Below are 19932 nucleotides of genomic sequence, written 5' to 3'. Positions count from 1 at the left end.
GGCACCGGCGCGCACCGAGAGGCTTTTATCTTCCCCTCCCCTTCCCTCCCCTCCTCTCCCTTTTCCTCCCTCCCCCGACCGGGGCAGCTCCCGCCGGGGAGGGTCCGTCCCCCGCCCCAGCTCCCCCATCCGTCCCCGGAGGATGTTCCCCTTGCCCCTCCGCTCCCCATCCCCGCTTACCCCACCCCGGCGGCGAGATGGGATCCGAGCAGCACAGCTGCGTACCGGGGCAGGGAGAGGGCCCTGCTGCTGGGGGACCGTGCGGGGAAGGAGAAACAGGGTAGGAGAAGTAAGGACAGGCGTCTGGAGCGTGTCAGCCAGGCTGGAACCTCCATCCACCCTCAGCCCTCCCGGCTGGAAGAGTCCCACAGGGTCCCCAGGCTTTAATGTGGCTGAATGTTTCTCTCCAAGGAAGGAGAATAAAGTGGAGAATAAAGCTGGATCAGGCAAGAAGGGAGGTGCTTTTTTCCTTTTGTTGGTGTTTTTTAAAAGAAGTGTCCTGGGGTCCTCCTTCAAATTTTATACCTGGTTTTGAAAGCGGAGGCCGGGTGGGTGGGTTTGCAGTGACCAGCTTTGTGCTGTCCTGTGCTGACTGCAAGGAGGGAAGGCTGCGACAGGGGCTGGGACGGCTTGGTCCGGAGCTGGGGAGTGGTGCTGGCTGTGCAGGGAGGAGTGGCGCAGAACGCACAGAACAGGATGAGCGAGCGAGGAGCTGAGCTGGGGCCAAGCGCTCGGGCCGGGCAGAGGCAGGAGTGAGTAACCACGTAAGAGCTGTGCTTCCTCCAAGTCCTGACAGTGAACTCAGTGTCGGTACCAGGGAATTTCTGTTTATTCAATTTGCTTTAAAAACTGCCTAAAAGGATTGTGATTGCCAAACCTCCCTTACAGCCAAAGAGCCCTATGCTGGGGGTGAAACCAATCACCCAGAGCATGAGAGGCCTCTTCTATGGCTGCTGAGGTCTGGTGTGTGTGCTGTGCTCCATAGGATGTTTTGCTGTGTTCTAAAAGCTCTGGTAACACATTAAAATGCACTTCTAGTTGGATTGTAGATTATAGGTTGCTCTTCTACTTGAGCTAAATCTTCCTGATTTTTCTCTACTTTGCCAGCATTTTGGCCCCAGTTCTGAAGCAAGCTCACAGGCTGTGCTGGCAGGGACCCGCTGGCACAGAGAAAGGGGGTCCCACTGCAGCTCAGGCACTCATCCCTGCTGGCATCTCTAAAGGTGAGCCTCAACTTATGCTCAGCTGCTGAAGGCATTGTATTGGACTGTTAGGATCTATGCTAATTCTACCAGGACTGTAAGTCCCAAGGCATCAGGAATGATGAGGGCACTTGACGGGCTCATTTGGACACTTAGAAATGCTCAAAGTCTCCCGTCAGGCCACAGGGAGAACTGGGAAGGGCAAGCAACAGAGCCCTGCTGTCCCAGCTTGCACTCACTGTCCTCACAGGTGGAAAAAAGAGGAGAAAAGACAGGGGAATGAACAGTAAAAGAAATTAAATACCACAAGAAATCGTTAATTTGCCAGCCCTTCCCAGTCCTGCTTGAACTTGGGCACCGTTGAACATCATGGTTGTATGAGGTATCCCACCTCTTACCTGGGCTGCTCACTTGCTTAGAACTCTGCAGTTGCTACCGCAGTTAAGTGGAAAAGTCACCCCTGATGTCAGTCATTAATAGGAGTGCATCTCCTGTATGCACTCAAGCATCTATCGACAGAACAGTCAGGAGTATTTGTCCATTTTTATATTCTGAGGATGCCAGGTCAGTTACCTCTGGCTAAAAGCAGGAACTCGAGAGAGAGGTCTACCTACAGACAGACCAGAACTTCCAAAGGCATACCACATCCTTGATTTGATTTTGGAGCTGAGTGGGATCTGGGTCATTTCTCCAGAGAGCTTGTGTATGACCAGACTACAGATGAAAATAGAAGATGAATGGGGTTGCATCCCTTATACTCACAGACAATAGGGATGGGACCCACAGAGGTGTTTTAGACAGGGACTCAGCTGACAGCTGGCTCTTCACTCACACCTGAGGTTCACGTCACTGATGGTTCACATCACGTCCACTGAAGGTGGAGTAGCAGTGGAGCTCTTCTCAAGAGAAGAGTCGGGACAGAGACCGTCGAAACAGTTCAGGCACAAGGGCTGCTTTGGTAGCAGACCCGGTTGTTCAGGAGGTTATGTGCATTCTTATAGCCACTGTGAGGCACATCTGCCTGTGAGCAATTGTTCCCTGCGTTATTTATGTGTGGCTGTGGGATGTGACTCTTAGTCTTGGAAAGCTGGAATTTCCTGCCCTGTATATTTTTAATCCCTTAGATGCTCCTGTGAGTCTGGAAGTATTTCTGGAAGACAGGGGAATGAAGACCTTTCCCTTCAAACTGTAGCTTTTTGTGAAACAAACAATCTGCTAGTGTTTGTTTTCCTATTCGGGACAAGTTTATCAATAAATCTGAGAGACTTGTTACTGTGTTTATAAACTTTTCAGTGGACAACAACTCTCATAATGTGTCTGCACAACACCTGGCACAGCTTGGCTTTGATCTCAGCTGCAATACTAATGTGCAGACACCGTTATTCAGCATTTAATACATTTGTAATTTCCCACCCAGCTTTCAGAAGTAATATTCCAAAAGTTATGCAGTGCTGCCTTTGTGGGAGCAAATTAGAGGAATTTCTGAAAATTAAATGGAATGGTCCTTGTCAGTTAAGAGCCAGATTTTGATCTTGATGTATCTTCTCTATAAGTGTACACATGTACAATAACTTGTAAACGTGTTATTGTAAATAGTAAGCTGCCTTTCAAAACTTTATTTTTGGTCTTTTTTGACAAAGAGTCTTACAAACCTCTGGGAGCCTTTACCAAGTGTTTAAGTAGACCGTCAGTTGACTCTGAAATCTGTAGCTAAATTACAGCTCAGCTACCAAGCATAGGATTAATGTAGGGATTACTAAGTAAAATTTGCAGGCTAGGGTGATGAAGGCAATCAGAATAGTCACTTCTAAGATTTTTAAATAATTGCTTGTAATCTATGAAATAACTTGATATTTTTTACAGTAGAAACGAGCTGGAAACTACAGCTTTGCCAAGCGCTGGTGTAATAAATGTCTTTGATGGCTGGCAGCAGAATCAGCTGTAATGTTCATCATTCATGAACTATGCTATTTAGCACAAGCTGAGTTCTGAGAGAAGGGAAGGATTATCATCACCATCACCTAATGGGGATTAAGTCATTTGTCCAAGGTCATGCAGGAAGTAAAATAAGATAGGGTGTCCCAAAAGTATAGATGGGTGGTTTACATTTGTTCTTCCTATCTGCTAATCTTTAAATATTCATAATAGCCAAAATTTATAAAGAAAAAGGAAAAAAGTAAAAGAGAGTGTCATTGTCTTAGCAGCATGCCATCCTGTGATGCGCTTGTTTCCATTATGTAGATTATTAATTTCAAGAAGGTCTGTATCTTAGGAGGGAGGTGCTGGAGTAAGATCCCTTCATGCCACTTGAACATCCTTTTCATATGGAACTGGCTTTGAATAAGGATTGTAAAATTATTGCTTAAAAAGCTGGAAGCTTCCTAAGGGGTCTTTATAGTTACAGAGTGACAGCCAGCCACCCATCTTCTTCATCCCTGGCCAGGGCTGCTGTTTAGTCAAAATCCAAATCCTGCTGACTTTATTCATTAGGGTTGCAGCACACTCAGTGAACAGTCACACACAAATAACTTCTCAGGCTAGCATGAAAAAAAGATAGATTGTTTCTTCCTCCATCCTTCTCTCAGAGTGTTGGCCAGCCCTCACAGGAGCTTGAGTGAGGTGTTTCAATGAAAGACCTGAGAGGAAAGGCAGCTCCTTGAGGGGGGCTTATGAATTTGCCACTTCTCACCTACACCTCTCCCTTAGGACTTGCAGCATCTCTTCTCCAAGGGCACAAGCCCATAGCGATGCACCTGGCAGGGTTCAGCCGTGGCAGGTATGATTGAGTCATCAATGCACATTGGCTCATCTTAGTACGCGGTGGGGTTTATGCCATCCCAGCCAGAGTCAGGAGAGGAAAATTCTCCTCCCACACACTGTATCTGCATATGAGTACGGGTCAATGATTTGTTTTCTAAGTAGATTTTTTTTTTTTAAACTATGTCAGGATTGAAGTTTTCATGTAAAAGTATACTTTTTCTAATCTTTTAGACCAGGTAAGAGAGAAACACAGATCTGGAAAGGTTTCTTTCCAACAAAACCAGCAAAACACTGGCATGCTTTAGTTAAAAAGCAAAACAAATTTCTGCTGATTTGTTCATTTCTGTTTCTCCTACCCTCCACCATTTTAGGACAGATCCCTTAGCCTCACCCCACCAGCCTCCCAGCCAGTTTAACTCAGCTGCTTATGTGAAATTAATGGAAATGCATCAGGAAAAATACTTAGAGTATCAACCCCAATTCTCTATCAAGTAACCAAGATCTTGCATGTGAATAAAAACTGTTACCAGTCTCTGGCTGTGTATACGTGAGTATCTACTACTAGTGCTCAGCAGCAATCGCGCAGGATTTTCCAGCAGGACAGAGCCAGCGCTGGCGGAGAGCTTAGCAGGTATTGCTCTGTGTCTGCAGAGCTTGCCTTAGAGCATTTTGAGAGCCCACCGTTATAAGCAATCCCATGGAGGCAAATGGCAGGGGTAAGTTCACACAGGGAGGGCATGTTGGCAGGATCTGTCCCTGCAGCTGACCCAGCAAACAACTACCTGGGTTTAAATGCAGTTGTCATAGCACAGTTGTTTTAAAACACTGCTGTGGTGTCATTCTCTTGGCTGGAGGAGAATTTGTTTTTTCCTCAAGAATTCTGTGATTAAGGCACACTATAGAAAGAGCTGTCATGTTTAATTCCTGTCACTCCAGCTCTAGAAAGCAGTTCTTGTCCCTGTTTCAGACAGTAATGGGAACCTTAAGGAATCTGCCAAGAGACCCACCCGCACAGCTGCACCAAACCTGTCACAGCTCAGCTCTAGAATGATTCATTTCAAATAGTTTGTTTCACGCCTCCAAATACAGTTGGAAAGCAATGGAGAGCAAGGCTTGAAATCTACCCTACAAGCATGTAAGAAAATTTACTTAACGGTAGAAGAAGGGCTACAGCAATCAGGAGAGTTAGATTAATACTTCCCGTCTACATTTCTTGCTTTCCCATCATAAAATGTTTTTTAAAGTCACAACAGATTTTGTTGAAAAAGTTTCATTTAATTTTAATGTTTCCAGTGAAAAACAGAAGTTATGAAAGTGTTTCGGTTAGAGGTAAATGAGTGGTGGTGGGGAATCCAGGAAACAGAGATACAGTTTCTCCCTTTTTTGTGTTAGAACATTTTGAAAAATCTCATTTTAATATTTTAGAAAAGATTTTTTTTTAATTTCCATTTTTCAAGAAACGTTACCTTATCTTTTCCAGTTCCCTCTCATTATTATCAGTGTCTGCTTCTGTAACAAAACCTCACTCAAAGCAACAAATGCAGTTCTATATACAATGTGCATGTAGGGCTCAATACTTTGTGTGAAGGTAGCCGATAAACTCTTAAGGTCCACAGACTCCTTATAGCAATAATTCATCACACAGGACTGGATGAGTAGGATAAGAAACAACAGATCAATCCCCCCCCCCCCCCCCCCAAAGTGACAAAGGATAATTTTTACTAAAAAAAAAATCTCACATTTACCTATTAAAAAAAAAGCTATCAGGAAAAAAGATGGCTACTCAAACTGTCTATTTACAATCTGTGAACCAGATACTCATTTACTCTAGTTCCGCTGAATTAATTACTTATACCCATAAACAACCTGACCAGGACTTTGTATTACTTAAGTCTACTTTAACAAAATTAAATATCTACCTCTTTTCAAGTGGAGAGTTGCGAAGTAACAACAATTTCCCTGGTGATATGCTGTGAAAGTTGAAGTTCCCTACACTTTGGCATCTCATGAAATTAAGAAACACTTGCACACACCAACCTCAAGATTCACACCTGAGCAAAACAACTTGTCCTCCCAGGAACAGAAGAGCATGCTGCAGAGAACAGGCAAGCTACATTACTTACAATTCAGGAAAGACCAGAACACATGCACACCTCTACTCCAGAGAGGTTGTTTTGATTTGGTATCAGATAAAAACCAAAAGATTAATAAAAGGAAGGAGGGAAGGTCAAGACTAATCCTTGTCCCATCAAATCAACACAAACTGCTTTTGTGTTCAATGGAGTCAGAAGTTCACCCAAGGTTTTCGAACAGTGATGTCCTCCAGTGGGGCAGTGAGGCCAGCTGTGAACAATAACAAGACCTGGACACAAATTTTGCAAAAGATAATTTTTTTAAAAGGAAAAAATAAGATGGCTCTAAAATACTTAATAAAATAAGACAGAAAAAAGGGAAAAAAGCACCGTTAGAAACAGAGCAGAATGGCTCAAAGCAAAGCAAGTTTGGTAGTGGATAAAGCACAGTGCCTTTGACCTTGGAAGTCTATTGGAAACCAAAGCTCACATCTAGACACAGGTCTCTGGTGAAATGAACTGGGTAACCTCGGCTCAGTTTGGGGGTTTACGGTGTGTGTGCGTGATAGTAACAACATGACAGACCCTTCTTATGGGAAGCTCTGAAATGAGTGAGGGGAAAAGAGGGTCCTGACAAAGAAATCCTTCCAGATTAAAGGTTGCCAGGCAATCCAGCGTGAATGCAGAGATTTGCAAGCAGAGGACAGTGTTTCATGCTAAGAGTGATAAGCAAGGGCTCATTCTTGAAGTGAATGACTGGAAGAGTATTATAATGTCACTGTTGGCATTGAGAATCCTTGGGGAAGGTCAGCTGCAGTTTGAGTCCCTGGAGATTTCTGCTGCTATGGGTTTCCTTAAACAAGACCTTCATTTGGCAGCATTTTGAAGGCACTGGAACACCAGATGTTGCCCCAAGCATTGTTCCTAGAGAAGCTGGTCCATAGCTAGAAGTCAGAGCTCCTTTTACACATGATGGAGGAGTCATCTCAGTGGAGGTAGGTAGGTTGATTCCATCGGTACCACGATCTGTTTGCAACAGAGGGAATAAAACCTACAATTGCCATGTTGTTAGGAGTTTCCCCTTGAATTAAAATCATCATTATTCCATTTGTAACCTTCCTTCGACTTGGCAGCCAGCAAACGATTGTTTGCCTCTACAGGAAGCAAAACCCCTGTCTTTCTAAGCAATCTTTCATTGTGCTTGTGATTTCACATACTACCTGGCCGTTGGACTTCCCCCATGTGAGAGAAGTCTGATTCACGGCACAGGATGATCCATTACTCAGAAAGCCCAAAAGCTACTGGTAACGCCCTCTGCTCTCTGTTGCCTTCCTACTGACACAGCATCCTTCTTGAGATGTAGCAGAAACTACAAGTGCAGAGAGGCCTGAGCAGCACAGACTGTGGTGGAGGTGCATTCAGTGAAATAACCAGAAGGGCTCTGAGCCCATATGTGTGGCTTAATGCTTTTGTAGCTTCTAAAGGCAGGGCAGAGGAGAATCTTTGTTCGTGTTTCATCTGCCACTGTGGAATATTTACTCTGCAGCAGATCTCTCTGGGTGGCACTGCAGGAGAGGAAACTGGTTGTGGACAGGATTATCCAAGCAGAAACAGCAAAATAAGCCTTCCTCTGCTTCCTCCACAGAAGGAGTTAAGTTGGGGCACTCCTATGGCCAGTGTTTCTATTCAGGTTTTTGGGTGGGGAGGTTTTTTCCTGTTTTGTTTTTTTTTTTAACCAGCACAGTTTTTCAGGCAAACCTTGATCTACTATTTGTATTCAAGCAGAAAAATAGCCAAATCCCAGGAAGCTTCAGTTTAGGTGTGACACTTCATGTAAGAACGTGCTGCCACATAGCTCCACTTGCTGGAGTCTCTAAGGGCTTGCACATTCTCCTGTGAAGTCCCACTGCTTTTCTCCCAAGCCCTCTGATGCCCTTGTGAAGGAGCAAGCTGTGGGCCCCCACTGCCTTACCCTGAAGAGTTGAAACCAGATGAGTTCATTGCAGCTTTAGAGTTGCTCTGGGCTGTGCCGGGGCTGCTGGCATGGAGCGCACTGCCAGGGGACGAGGGCCTGCTGGAGTTCCCTGGGGAACACGATGATGTTACTGTGTAGCAGAGAAAGCAGAATAAGGCTGGGATCTCCTTTTCCTGTCAAGGACAGCCCAAGCCCAAATACTTCCAACTGTCTTGTACCCATCCTGTTGCTCATCTGACTCACTGCCCTGCAGCAGCAAGGCAGAATCTGCGCTCCAGCCCCAGAGAAGGAAGGGGTCTCCCTGCTCTCTCTGCAGCACTTGGTTTCTATTTGTGAGAGTCATGCTTCTCGAAGGAGATCTGACAATGTTCTGCTGAGGAAGTGCAGTAACCCACCCCCAAGGACTCCTCTTGATAGGCTTCTAGGTGTGCCTGGCTCCCAAAAATAAACACTCCAGTAAAATTTGCCTAGGATTATCCTGGGAATGTTATCATGCCCAGGAAGATTTCCATGTCTTTGTTCCAGCCAAGAGAAAGACTCTGCTGTTCTTATCCCTTGCACACTAGTTACGTGGGGATACTTTCCCTGGCCAAACCCAAGGGTCTTAATAAGAGTGGCCTGCAAATGTGACCTAGAAACTAATTAATCAGAGGGCAAAAGCAGAGGAAGGAGGGAAGGAATGGTGAGTGGGGCAGGTTTCTCAAGGCTTACCAGTCCCAGGCATGGTGCTATGAACCGGATTGACGGAGAGGGGCCCCAAGGACCCTGAGGTAGAGACCTAGAGAGAAACAGAAGCAAAGAGTAGGCACGTGGCACTATGAGGGTATAGATCACAAAGTGCCACTCTTTTCACATTCTTTTTAGAGTGTGCTTGCTCCCAGGCAGACTTTTTATCCACATACGAGGCTCCCACAGATATTTCTATTCATACTCTAGGGTAGAAGCTCCATTCCCATATCCAGAGCTATCAGAAGAAACGGGAATGAGCATTACATATGCCTGACACTCTCCACACAGTTCTAAATGTATGGATTAGCTATGGAAAAGCCTGAAATTATCAAACAAGCCAAACTTTCTGGAAGGCCTGAGATCCAGCTGGTAGGAGCCACTGCCTTTTGGATGTGTCAGGCTGGATGTTTCTAGTCTGAAGCTTCCCAGCTCACTCTGGTCTTCAGCACAAACAATCCCTTTTCCTTTAGGGAGTCCTTGATGGGTCAGAATTCTCAGGTGACAATTAGTAATTTGGTGGCTGCGAGCCAGGAGCATTTGCTGTTCAGCTGTGATACTGTAACTACAGGCACCACATTGTTCAGAGTGACTGATGAGCAAAGGTATAGTTTGTACTATGCATTCACAGAAAAACAATTCACCAAAGCTACTGCTTTAAAAATTCATGGCTTGCAAGCAGCATTTTGTCTTTGTGACTGTAAATCAAATGTATTGTGCAACAAGTGACCAAACTTCTTGTGATGCTTTCCTGCCTTCTGATTGATAATTCCAAAACGCAGAAGATTTCAAGATAAAATATTGCTTGCAAATACATACTCTCCCTCCCACTCGTGTGCTCCAGCACTAATAACACTGTAGGAAGGTTCTTGTTGCTTTTATATGTGGAAGCACCTAGGCAACTATTAACTAGCAGAAGTGCAATAGTAGCTTGTTATCTACGATAGCTGCTTCAGTAGATTACACCAACTCTCAACAGTTTATCTTTTCCTCATCCTTCCTGGCAATAAAAATAGGCTTCACAAAATGTGAATGTGAATGAGAGAAGGACAATTAGCACTACTGAAGTATATTCTGCATTTCTGCACAGTTGTAAACCAACAAACTGATATATGAATAGTTACCATTAGGTTTCAGAGTTAACTAAATTGACATGCATGGATGTAATTCTCATTCCATGGAATGCTGATTCCTCCTCCATTCACTTTGCAAAGCTTTTCTTTACCAGGTTCAGGGTGAAAAGTTTTGGGATAGCACCCCTATTTGGATAAATTATCCTATAATTAAACTGAATTGTACTTTCTAGGAAATTTGTATTCTCTTTCTGTTGTTTCCATTAACAGAATAAAAATAAATGTTCTGTAAGTGTGGGCATGAGATGGGGATGTTGAGTATATGCCCAATCCCTGGCTAGCCCAGCTGCCTCTCTGCACACTCCTGCAGGTGTAATCCCCCACTGGACCATGGAGTGGGCTTGCCACCAATTCAGGGACTTGTGCGTACAAGGAAATGTCCTGTCCTGTTTCATTTTCCAGCAAACCCTGATGCATCCCCCCACCGTTTTCCCTTCCTGTCTGGGTTGGCATGTAGAACTCCTTAATCCAAAGTCTCTCACCAGTCTGGAATTGTAGATAGGTGATTTGATGGGGGATGGCATTGGGCAGCTGATCCGTTTTTCCTTCTGGCGCCGGTTGCAGAACCAGACCCGAACCACCTCCTTTTCCATGGACAGCTGCTCTGCTATCAAGGATATCTCTTCTGAACTGGGCTTGGGGTTCTGCTGAGAAAGGGCAGGAAGTTAAAGAAAGCCCCAAAGAGCCATAACTTACAGCATCAGTGTATGCTGCTGCTGCTCAAAAGGCAGAGGACGAGGGTGGGGTTGGCTGTAAACTGGGGAGGGGAGAAAATTTACTTCTAAAACAAAGGGTAAATATTTGGGTGAGAGATTATGTTCTGTGAACCAGAAAGTGCTTCTCATTCAACACTGAGTCTCATGAAATCAGTGGGGGATGAGTCACAGTATCTGGCCCTGTTATTGCATGAAGCACCACGCTCTTTGATCTTAACAGCACCCTAAACCATTGCTTGAGGGGAAGCTAATGACTGGTGGTCATCTTATCACTACACAGGACACACAACCTCTGAGTGCTGATTGTACACCTACCTGCACCATCTCAGAAAAGCCATTTCTTCTCTTTCTTCCTCCATCCCTCATTTATAAAGGGAAATAACAGTACCTATCCTTTCTTCTGAGTCACTTATTTTCTGGTGCATTTCACAGCATTTAGCTCTATGGGTTTTGAACTGAGTTGGAGACATTGAAGGTCAAAAATACCTAGCACAGAGATGCCAAGACAGCTTGCCCATTACAAAGAATGCCTCATACTAGCTAAAAATGAGGTGCCCGTAATGACCTGACAATGACTGTCTTTTGTTCTCATTAACAGGTGCAGGAGGATATTTTGATATGATCAGATAGGAGGGAGAAACCAAGAAAAAATGAGGGCTGGTCAAAAACTGTTTTGATGAAAAATTCTCAATGAACAAGTTAGTGCTACTGATTGAACAGTCGCACTGTTTGTGCTCTGTAGTGATTTTTCTTTAAAATCTTGATGCTTAGGAAGTTAAAGGTTCCACTTCTGAAAAAATTCAGCAGCAATATCTGGAGCAACCAGTTCTGTGGTTTCACAAGACCTGCTCAATGGGGCATCCGTTTCTGTGCTGCACCATGGCCACACAGCTGCTGCGACACAACGCCTGCCAACTCGCAAAGAGAAGAGGTGGGTGCAGGTGATCAGCTCTGGCGAGTGCACTGATCAGTGGAAGATAATGGGGACTTGTGGTGGCAAAATTGTAATTCCCTTAAAACCACATTTACCCAGTAAATAATTGGGTCTGATTTCTTTGTTTTTGACACTTTTCCTGTTGATCCCTTCAAGCATTTTCTAACCTCCTATGAAAACAACCAAACAAGATCTCTCTTTTTTGATGATTCAGTGCTACTGTGACCTAGCAAATGCCAAACTTGGAGAGAGTTCACAACACATTCAAAGATTTTCCCCTCACATCTTGAAATCTTTTCTCCAGCGTGGAGCGAATGTTGGTCTCAATGCTGGTTCGCTTCTTTCTTTTCCGTCCAAACATCTCATTCACTGAGGGGTAGGAATTGGGAGTGCTCATGGAAGAATCCAAAGGAGCCGATTCTGTTGAAAGAGGGAAGGGAAGAGAGATATTCAAAGATGACAATGAGGTATTTTCATTCCTAGATCCTTTCTGGGAACTATGGCACCCCCTAAAGTAAATAATATATTCCTACATTGAGGATCCTTCCTCTAATGATGAATAAAATTGCTCCAAGGGTCCCAATCCATCAATGATCTTGTTCAAATCAGGAAAGAAATATGAATGCTGAAATTTTAATCAACACACTATTTTTCCTCTTTCCAACCTGCTCTGAAGAGGATCACACATTTCCAATTATTTAATTTCACACAGTTAAAGATGTTGACTTACATTACTGGGGTCAGGTCTCACGTAGGTGATGCCTCCTGACAGAAATTGGTCAAACATGCAACTCCAGAAGGGCTAGGTGAAGCACTTGAGACTAATGCCGCTCGTACAGTGGCTCGCAGCCAGCAGAAGACACCAGTCCAATACTGCTGCTAGTGGGGCTTCCCCTTGCAGTGATATCTTTCTTTTCTAATTACTGCTCACAGGCTGATCTCTGAGCACTTTAGGAGGAGTCCCTTCCTACTCTTTCCAGTTTACACAAGGAGGGACTGAATGGACTAGCCCTGCGATTTGCCCTGGACCATGCAATAGAGCAAAAGGCGGTGCAGGAAGGGGCTGCCCCAGACACTAAATTGCAACGTGAACCCCACATTGCCAGAGTGAAACAACATTTATAGTTTGGTATCTAGGCTGCTATGAAACCTGCTGTGTGATCACAGAGGAAAGCAGTCTGTCACCAGACCAGACACAGATCTGAGAGGTCTTAGCTCCAGCTGCAATTTTCCTGGATTTTATTGGAGGTTCCCGGGTGGATCCTCTCATGCGCTAGCCAAGTCTGGTGTCATTTCTGCACGCAGTGTCACCTACCTGCGTCACTCAGCCACTTCTCCAGCAGGGGTTTGAGCTTGCACATATTCTTAAAGCTCAGGTTGAGAGCCTCAAAGCGGGAAATCGTGGTCTGGCTGAAATCATTGCCATAGAGCTTCCCCATGGCAAGTCCAACGTCACCCTGCCAGAGAAGATCCAAATCACAACATAAGCTCAGAAAAAAACCTCATAAATTCCTGCTGTCAGAGCACCTCCCAGCCTGCTTCCAGAATAGGTGCAGCCTAGTTTCTGTGACCTGCCTTCCAGAGAAAATGACTTATCTTCTCACTAGAGTCTGCCCCAAACCCTCGAACCTTTGTGTATTGATGAAGATGCAGATAATGAGGTCACAGTAATGAAATGGTAGGAAGGGTTTGTCTCCTCGTCTGTCTGGAAGGAGATGCTCCAAAGAAAGCCAAACTGTGTCTAATCCAGCCCTTCCTCCATACCCTCCTCTGCCACAAACTCCCCCAGCCCAACACATCCACATCACAAGTGACACCAACCTTCCCATTGATGAAGCTGCTCACCTGCGTGAACCCCAATTTGATTCGCCTTTGTTTGAAAGTCTTAGCAAACTTTTCTAGCTCCTCCAGGTCACTGGGTTCCTCAGATGCTCCTGATGGAGTTAGGTGCTTTGCCACTTGCAAATGCTGTGGTACGTCCAGGTGGGGTTCAACTGATGATCCAGGGAGTCCAGACCGGCCCACAGCCTGTTAAAACAAAAAAAGGTGCATAGAGTCACAACAATAGAAAAGCACACAATTTTCTCTGCCGTTTGCCCTTAACGAAGCAGCACTTTTTGTAGATGAGTGCTTCTCAGGGTGGGACTCTATGTTGGACTGCACGTTGAGGCAAGTTACCTGTGATGCCAGGCTGGGTCCCGGCTGGGAGAGGAGAAGGCTGCCCTGTTGCTGAGGGAAGGAGAGGATGTTTGGCTGCAAAGCTGAGGAGAGAAAAAAAGACCCATCTGAGCAGACCAGCTCCTTCATCAACACCTAGGCGACTGAATATCACTCTGCACAGAGAAAGACCCAGAAATCTCTGAATGGAAAATATCAGCTATCTCTTGTTCGAAATATGAGAATTTCAGCTGTTACAAATGTGGATGGCTCTAAGTCGGATTATGAGAAAGGAAAGGTCCTTTTAATGGCTTTTTTAGCATGAAAGGGTTTATTACAATAATGGTATAGGTAAAATATCTCACCCACTGATCTCTGAGTGTAGCTCATTAACCTGAGGCTGAACCAGGGCACAGACATTTTGCATAGACATCTAACTTTGATTGTGGATGCCAAGCAGCAGAGTATTTACTATATTCTTAGTGGTAATCTCTCCCAATGCTTAATCACTGTAGCTGTTAAAAAAAGGTGCATCTTATTTCCAATAGAAGCTTTTCTGACTTCAACTTTCAGCCACTTGATCTTGTTAAAAAAATCCTGAACCTACACAGTTAATCTCATGATCCTACCCACTCTGCTTTCTACTATACATTTAATTTTGAAGTGTCATTTTGAAGCCATCTTACCCTTTCTTTTCTACCCTACTGTATTTCAAATAAATTGAATTTCTTTTGGAATATATAAACTGACTTGAAATGATGAAAGGAAAAAAGAAGGGGAATCTATAAAACTAACAAAACCTAGTATTTATGGAGACTGCATAATTGTTAGTTGACAAACTGCCATGTACAAGCCTATATCTCTTACAGGGAACGTCCTGAAGGATTAAGTAGTGTCCAAGGCAATGTAGCTCCCTAGAAATTTAGTTAGGTTCTTCAAGACTGTTGTGGGTGAAGCCTACAGAATTTAGTGAGGATTTATAACCTTTCCAGAAACAGTCAATATATTCTATTGATTGTAACTGACAATTATAAGGAAAACTATAAAAATTTATGGACTTCTGCTAAAAAAGGAAAAAAGATAATCTCCAGAATCAATCACTCCCCCCCCTCTTTTTCTGTCTTTCCTTTTTTTAATTTAGATCTGAATGTGTAGGATCCCATTTATTTATTTAGATTGCTGTTTCAATAAGCCTTCTCTAATGCTGGAACAACTTTGAATTTCAAATGCAGGCTGGTAATGAGGTGCACATTTTTAACAGTGAAGATAATTAATCACTGGAATGGCTTGCCTAGGGACATGGCGGATGCTCTGTCATTTGGAGTCTTTAAAATCATGATTGAACACCTTTGCAAAAGCCAAGCTCTACCTCAAATGAAAATTATGGACTGGATTCAGGAATCACCGGTTTGACAGCTGATGAGGCAGAGGCTGTGTTTCCGTAAGATGAAGACTTCAGCAGCAATATTTTGGCTGACAGTATTCCCAGCATCTACCTGGCTGCCTGTTTCCACCTCTACAGCACAGAGCTCTGACCCCCTTGTTCAAGTGTCCCAGCAGTAGCTGTTTGAAGGGCTGTACAATGAATCACATCAGTGCATAACGAATCAGACCTGGGAATTTATCTGGCTTAAAAACAGCTTTAAAACACTAAACCCAAACCAAAACACATGTTGTCTTGGAAAGGTTAAGCCATAGCCAAGTCTCTTTGGCCATTGAAATCCACGAACTGATGTACCCATCAGTCAGAACTCAGGAAACATCGAGGGTGTTCCCCTGATGGCTCAAGAGAAAACTTCAGGAATATCGTGTGCATCTCTTCGGTATAAAGAGCACTCCATCTGTATCTGTACCAAACAACTACTTCCACAAAACCAACCTGTGCCTTCACTTTCACTCCCCAGTGGCTGTGCAAGCAGAGGGCAAAGGGTCATTAAAACTTGGCAATCATCTATTCAAATGGAAGTGCTCTTGCACAAAACCCTGGCTACTGGCCAGAATATCCAGTCTTTGTCAAGTCTGGAACCAAAAAGGGCCATGACCAAACAAGTGGCCATCTGTTGGAGGGGTTGTAGCTGCCAAAGCAAGTCACTTACAGAAGAAACTCTAACTCAGTAGAAGGAAGCAAGTTCTGTTTTCTGGTATGTGCTTCCTATTATATATTAAGAAAAGCAGACAGTAAGCAATAGATTCTCCTGACCCTGCCATTTCAGACAAACTAAATTCTAGATTATCATTAAATATGCATAAAGTAGTTTCTTTATACATCACCCAGCATCATTTGGCAGAGAGAAGAGCTTATATATTGTCAATGAGAGGTAGGTTTCCCACTTTCCTACAATATGTTATCTTTAGGACTATGTGTACCATTGCATTTGAGCTGCAGAGATTTTAGGGTTTTAATTCTGAAATGTCATTCGTAGGGACAGACAGACCTCTGTGCTGGAATAAATCAAGAATGTGAGCAAAGGACCCAAGTCCCTTTGCATCTGCCTGGTTATGGATCAAAGCCTATGTTTGTCTATCCACAAGCAGCATAAAACTTTATCAATGGCATGCCTGTGTCCCCGTTGCTGGGGAAATGCCATAAAGAACCAGAAACACAGGAGCTTTCTCAAGCGCTGGGTTCAGCCCTCAGTGCTTTCATCCCTGTCACAAAGCTGACTATACTGTTTCAGAAGTAGATAGACCTCCCATCCTCTCCTGCTCCATGGCTTGGAGCAAGATTTGGGAACAACCACTGGCAACTCCAAACCTCTTGGCTCTCAACCCCAGGTTGCTCCCAGCTAGGTTAGACCTGTTTGTTCTAGTGCCAGCATCATCCTTCCACCAGAGCAGCTCAGATCCTTCCCTGGATTTGCTCTTCCTCTAAGGTACTTTGAGAGAACAGCTCAACCTCCCATCAGTTTTCTGGAAGAAATGAAGAGTGCTAACCCAGAGAGGCTGAAAGCCCAGGCAGGCTACAACTGCTCGCCAAGGAGCAGGCTCCTTGCTGTTTTGCCGAAAGCCAACCAGATGCTGTCCTGACTTTCAGAGGTGGGATCCCTACCAGGTCTGCAAACATTGGCCCCAAGGTGGCACTCTTGGTGCACACAAGCCACAGATACCAGGAGCACCTCCTGCACTGGATCCTTCCCAGATCAACTGCTGGGATCATCCCAGGTGTGGGAACCAGCACATGGGGAAGAGCAGGGGAAAAATGCATCTGGTGCCATAGCAGGGGAACAGACACCATCATGCTGGGAAAACTTAAGAGACCAGATTAAAATAAATAGTCATGAAGGAATCTTTTCCTATATATATATCTGCTTATAACAATGCCCCTTCTAGCTTTTATTGCTCTTACCTTGTTGCCCGGCCTGAGACTGAGACAGAAGAAACTGGGGAACTGACTGCATATGACCAGGAAGCAACACAAGCTGCTGCAGGGTGTGAAGAGAGCTCATATCCTACAGGAAAAAGCAAAGGGAACAACAAAACTCAGATGTCTGCTCTTCACACAGCATCACCTCTCCTATAAGGCTTCGCTGTTCTTTTATACTGTCCTTGACCCCATTCACACTTTTCATTTAACTGCCAACAGACTGGATTTATCCAATTCATGCACTGGAGAGTTACAGATCCAGAGGTACTTCAGGATCTGAAGTTTTCAGCTGTATAAGAAGAATTCTGAGCACACACGTGGAGAATTGTCTACTCTTACCTGAAAGAGCCAATTATTAAAAATGACATTTCTGAGGCACTGGCAGTCAAAACCTAGTTTTGTGAAAGCACTTAGATATCGGTTTCTTCCAGATAATGTATTTTCAGAGAGTGAAATCCCTAAAATTACATAGGAATTGCAGCTGACTGTCCCATCTCACAAACACTGAGAGCCTACTTTCCACAGAAGGCTCGTTTCTCAGCCAGCCATGTGAGGAGATGAGAAAGAAGCAATGCCCAACAGTGCCTGATTCTCTGCACTGACAGCAATTGCATTGCAATGGACACAGTAATCAGGTCCAAAAACATTTCCTGTTCTTTGCCACATAGCTGCCAGGAATTCCCCTCTGTGCATTGAGCAGAGCAGGCAATAGGTACTGAGAGATGAGGATTACATCCTAGTGCTCTTTCACACCACTGGGGTCCCAGCCCCAGGTCCTTTGCTGGGATTAGGGACTAAAAGTTTGCACTTGCCTGGGACAGACAGCAAAAAGCAAAACAAAAAAAAGCCGCAATAATAAGACGAACTCTCTTTAGAGATACATTTTTAAAGGAACTCATTACTCAATAAGGTGAGCTTTTTGAGCTTCTCAAGAACTCCTTTGAAGCTTTGGGGAAATTGAACAGTCCCTCAATTGTGTAAGGGATCTGAATACCCTGTGAAAGAATGAGGGAAGAGATTACTGAGCAACTGTGTGGCCTTCCGGCATCTAATTCTGACTAGAATTTAACAAGTTAAGTGCTAAACTCCAATTTTCAATGTTAGGGGAAAAAAAATCCCTCGAGGAATTAATTTCTTCGCTGGTATAAATCAATTTGAGGCAACATATTCAAGGATAGCTGTATTGGTTAAGATCAAGGGTTACTCTAGCCTGGAATCCTATCTCCAACAATGGCATTAACCTGACACTCATGAAAAAGGAAGACCAGGGCAAGCATATCTAACATTTCCCCTTGGTGTTGTCTCAGCCCCCAATTATTTTCAATTCAAGGGATTTCCTGAGCATGGTGTGGTTTGTCTACTTAATAAACCCTCAAAGGAAATCTCTTCTAAGCACATGTCCAGTCTCCCTTTAAACGCATGTAAGAATTTCTTCAGAAAAGAGGCTGAGGAGGAAGCTCACTTCCTCGGTCACAGAAAGCTGACTTTTGCCAACACAGACTCACTTTTCTGATTTTGCATCCATTGCACCCTCAAGTCTTCCTTTGCCACAGTCAAAAGGCATATGTAATTTGGCAAGTGGCTCAAAACCAGCCTCTTCTCTGGAGGTTCACTAGCCGGTGCCATTTCAGACTTCCGGATCCCTGAAGCAGCAAAGTCACTTACCCCCGCGATTTGGCTTCCAGGCATCATTGATGATCCCTGAACAAGGTGACCTGACCTGGAGGGGATTGTAGATTGCAAGGAGTCGCTGAGGTCTTCGGTTTTAATCTGAAAAGGAGCAAAGTAATTGTAGCATTAGGGAGCAGAGAGACAAGGAGGTGCAGGAGGTGTGGGGCAGCTAGGAGTCTGAGAGGCCATAAGGGATTGGGAAGGGGTTCCTTTCAGAGAAAAGTTAGAGGTCAGGACTTGCTGCTTCCATCCCTGACTTTGCAGGAAGGCATGGTTACTCCCCACTTTTGCTCCCCAGTTTATAACATGGACATAGTTTTCCTGCCTTGCCAAGGAAAGGGAAGGCTTGCAGTTTGCTCAATTAAAATGCATTAATTAAAACATTTTAGGAAGTACCAAGTTCCAGTGACTTAGCAAGGTCCAAATCATGGGAGTCCTTTCCTCAGACAAAACACTGAGGCATTTTATGGAATTATAAGGAAAACACAAAGCAATTCTCCTTTAGAGATCATGACTCACAACTTGATGGCAGGATTGGCTATAGAAATCTTTTCATTTTGTTCTGCAGGTGACAGAGAATGGTGCAAGGGGATGCAAAAGGAAAGGGTCATGAAGTAAAAGACCTCAAAATGCACTGTAATCTTCCAGACTTGAAAATGCCACACCCCAGGCCCCAAATGTATTTGCTCAGCTTCTACCAGAAAATGACAAGAAACGGTACTGGTCTGGCAAGGAAAAAAATCTGCTTCCTTAGCTAAAACAAGCTGTGAAAAAAGAACTGGAAGACTTCACAGGTGTCAGCCCTTTGTCCAGTGGTCATTTTAACCTATTTTAATGTTCAGGAAAGATTCCTGTCTGCAAAAAACCATTATTTCTGAGTCTACGTTCTTAAGAGAAGAATTTACCCAGGGACCACGACTGAACCTTTGTATCTGGTTTATTCCATAGTCTCCATGTTCATTTCTAGCATTGCTACTGCATTAAAAAAAGCAAAAAAAAAAAACAAAACCCCAAACCCTGTTATGTCACTATGTACTAGCTGAAACCCTTTGGTAAGGCTGACTGGGACAAGAGAGAGGGGAACTTGGTTGGGGAGATTTTAGAAGTTTTTAGATTAATTCCTGAAAGCTGTCTGAGGAGTGTCTGCACACAGATACCATGCACAGGAGACAGAAAAGTCATACAGACTCTTGTAACACATTTTCTCTAAGAACAAATCCAA

The 19932-nt window shown here is 44.2% G+C and overlaps 1 protein-coding gene across 1 annotated transcript in view; it reads right to left on the bottom strand.

Annotated features, from left to right (window-relative positions):
* Positions 1 to 5223: 5223 nt before the first annotated feature.
* The window catches only part of POU2F3 (POU class 2 homeobox 3), a 43891-nt gene continuing 29182 nt past the window's right edge, over positions 5224 to 19932 (bottom strand). The window contains exons 5-14 of the mRNA XM_075116147.1: positions 18705 to 18809; positions 17022 to 17124; positions 13697 to 13779; positions 13364 to 13546; positions 12834 to 12975; positions 11802 to 11938; positions 10351 to 10512; positions 8721 to 8787; positions 8007 to 8139; positions 5224 to 7060 (exon numbers count right to left, since the gene is read on the bottom strand). Of these exons, the coding sequence (XP_074972248.1) occupies positions 7021 to 7060; positions 8007 to 8139; positions 8721 to 8787; positions 10351 to 10512; positions 11802 to 11938; positions 12834 to 12975; positions 13364 to 13546; positions 13697 to 13779; positions 17022 to 17124; positions 18705 to 18809 (1155 nt within the window). The 3' untranslated portion in view covers positions 5224 to 7020. The remainder of the gene's footprint in view (positions 7061 to 8006; positions 8140 to 8720; positions 8788 to 10350; positions 10513 to 11801; positions 11939 to 12833; positions 12976 to 13363; positions 13547 to 13696; positions 13780 to 17021; positions 17125 to 18704; positions 18810 to 19932) is intronic.

The sequence above is a fragment of the Phalacrocorax aristotelis genome, chromosome 22, assembly GCF_949628215.1.
Source record: "Phalacrocorax aristotelis chromosome 22, bGulAri2.1, whole genome shotgun sequence".
Lineage (NCBI taxonomy): Eukaryota > Metazoa > Chordata > Aves > Suliformes > Phalacrocoracidae > Phalacrocorax > Phalacrocorax aristotelis.
The sequence above is the reverse complement of the archived record's forward strand: the minus strand, read 5'-3'. Positions and strand labels throughout refer to the sequence as shown.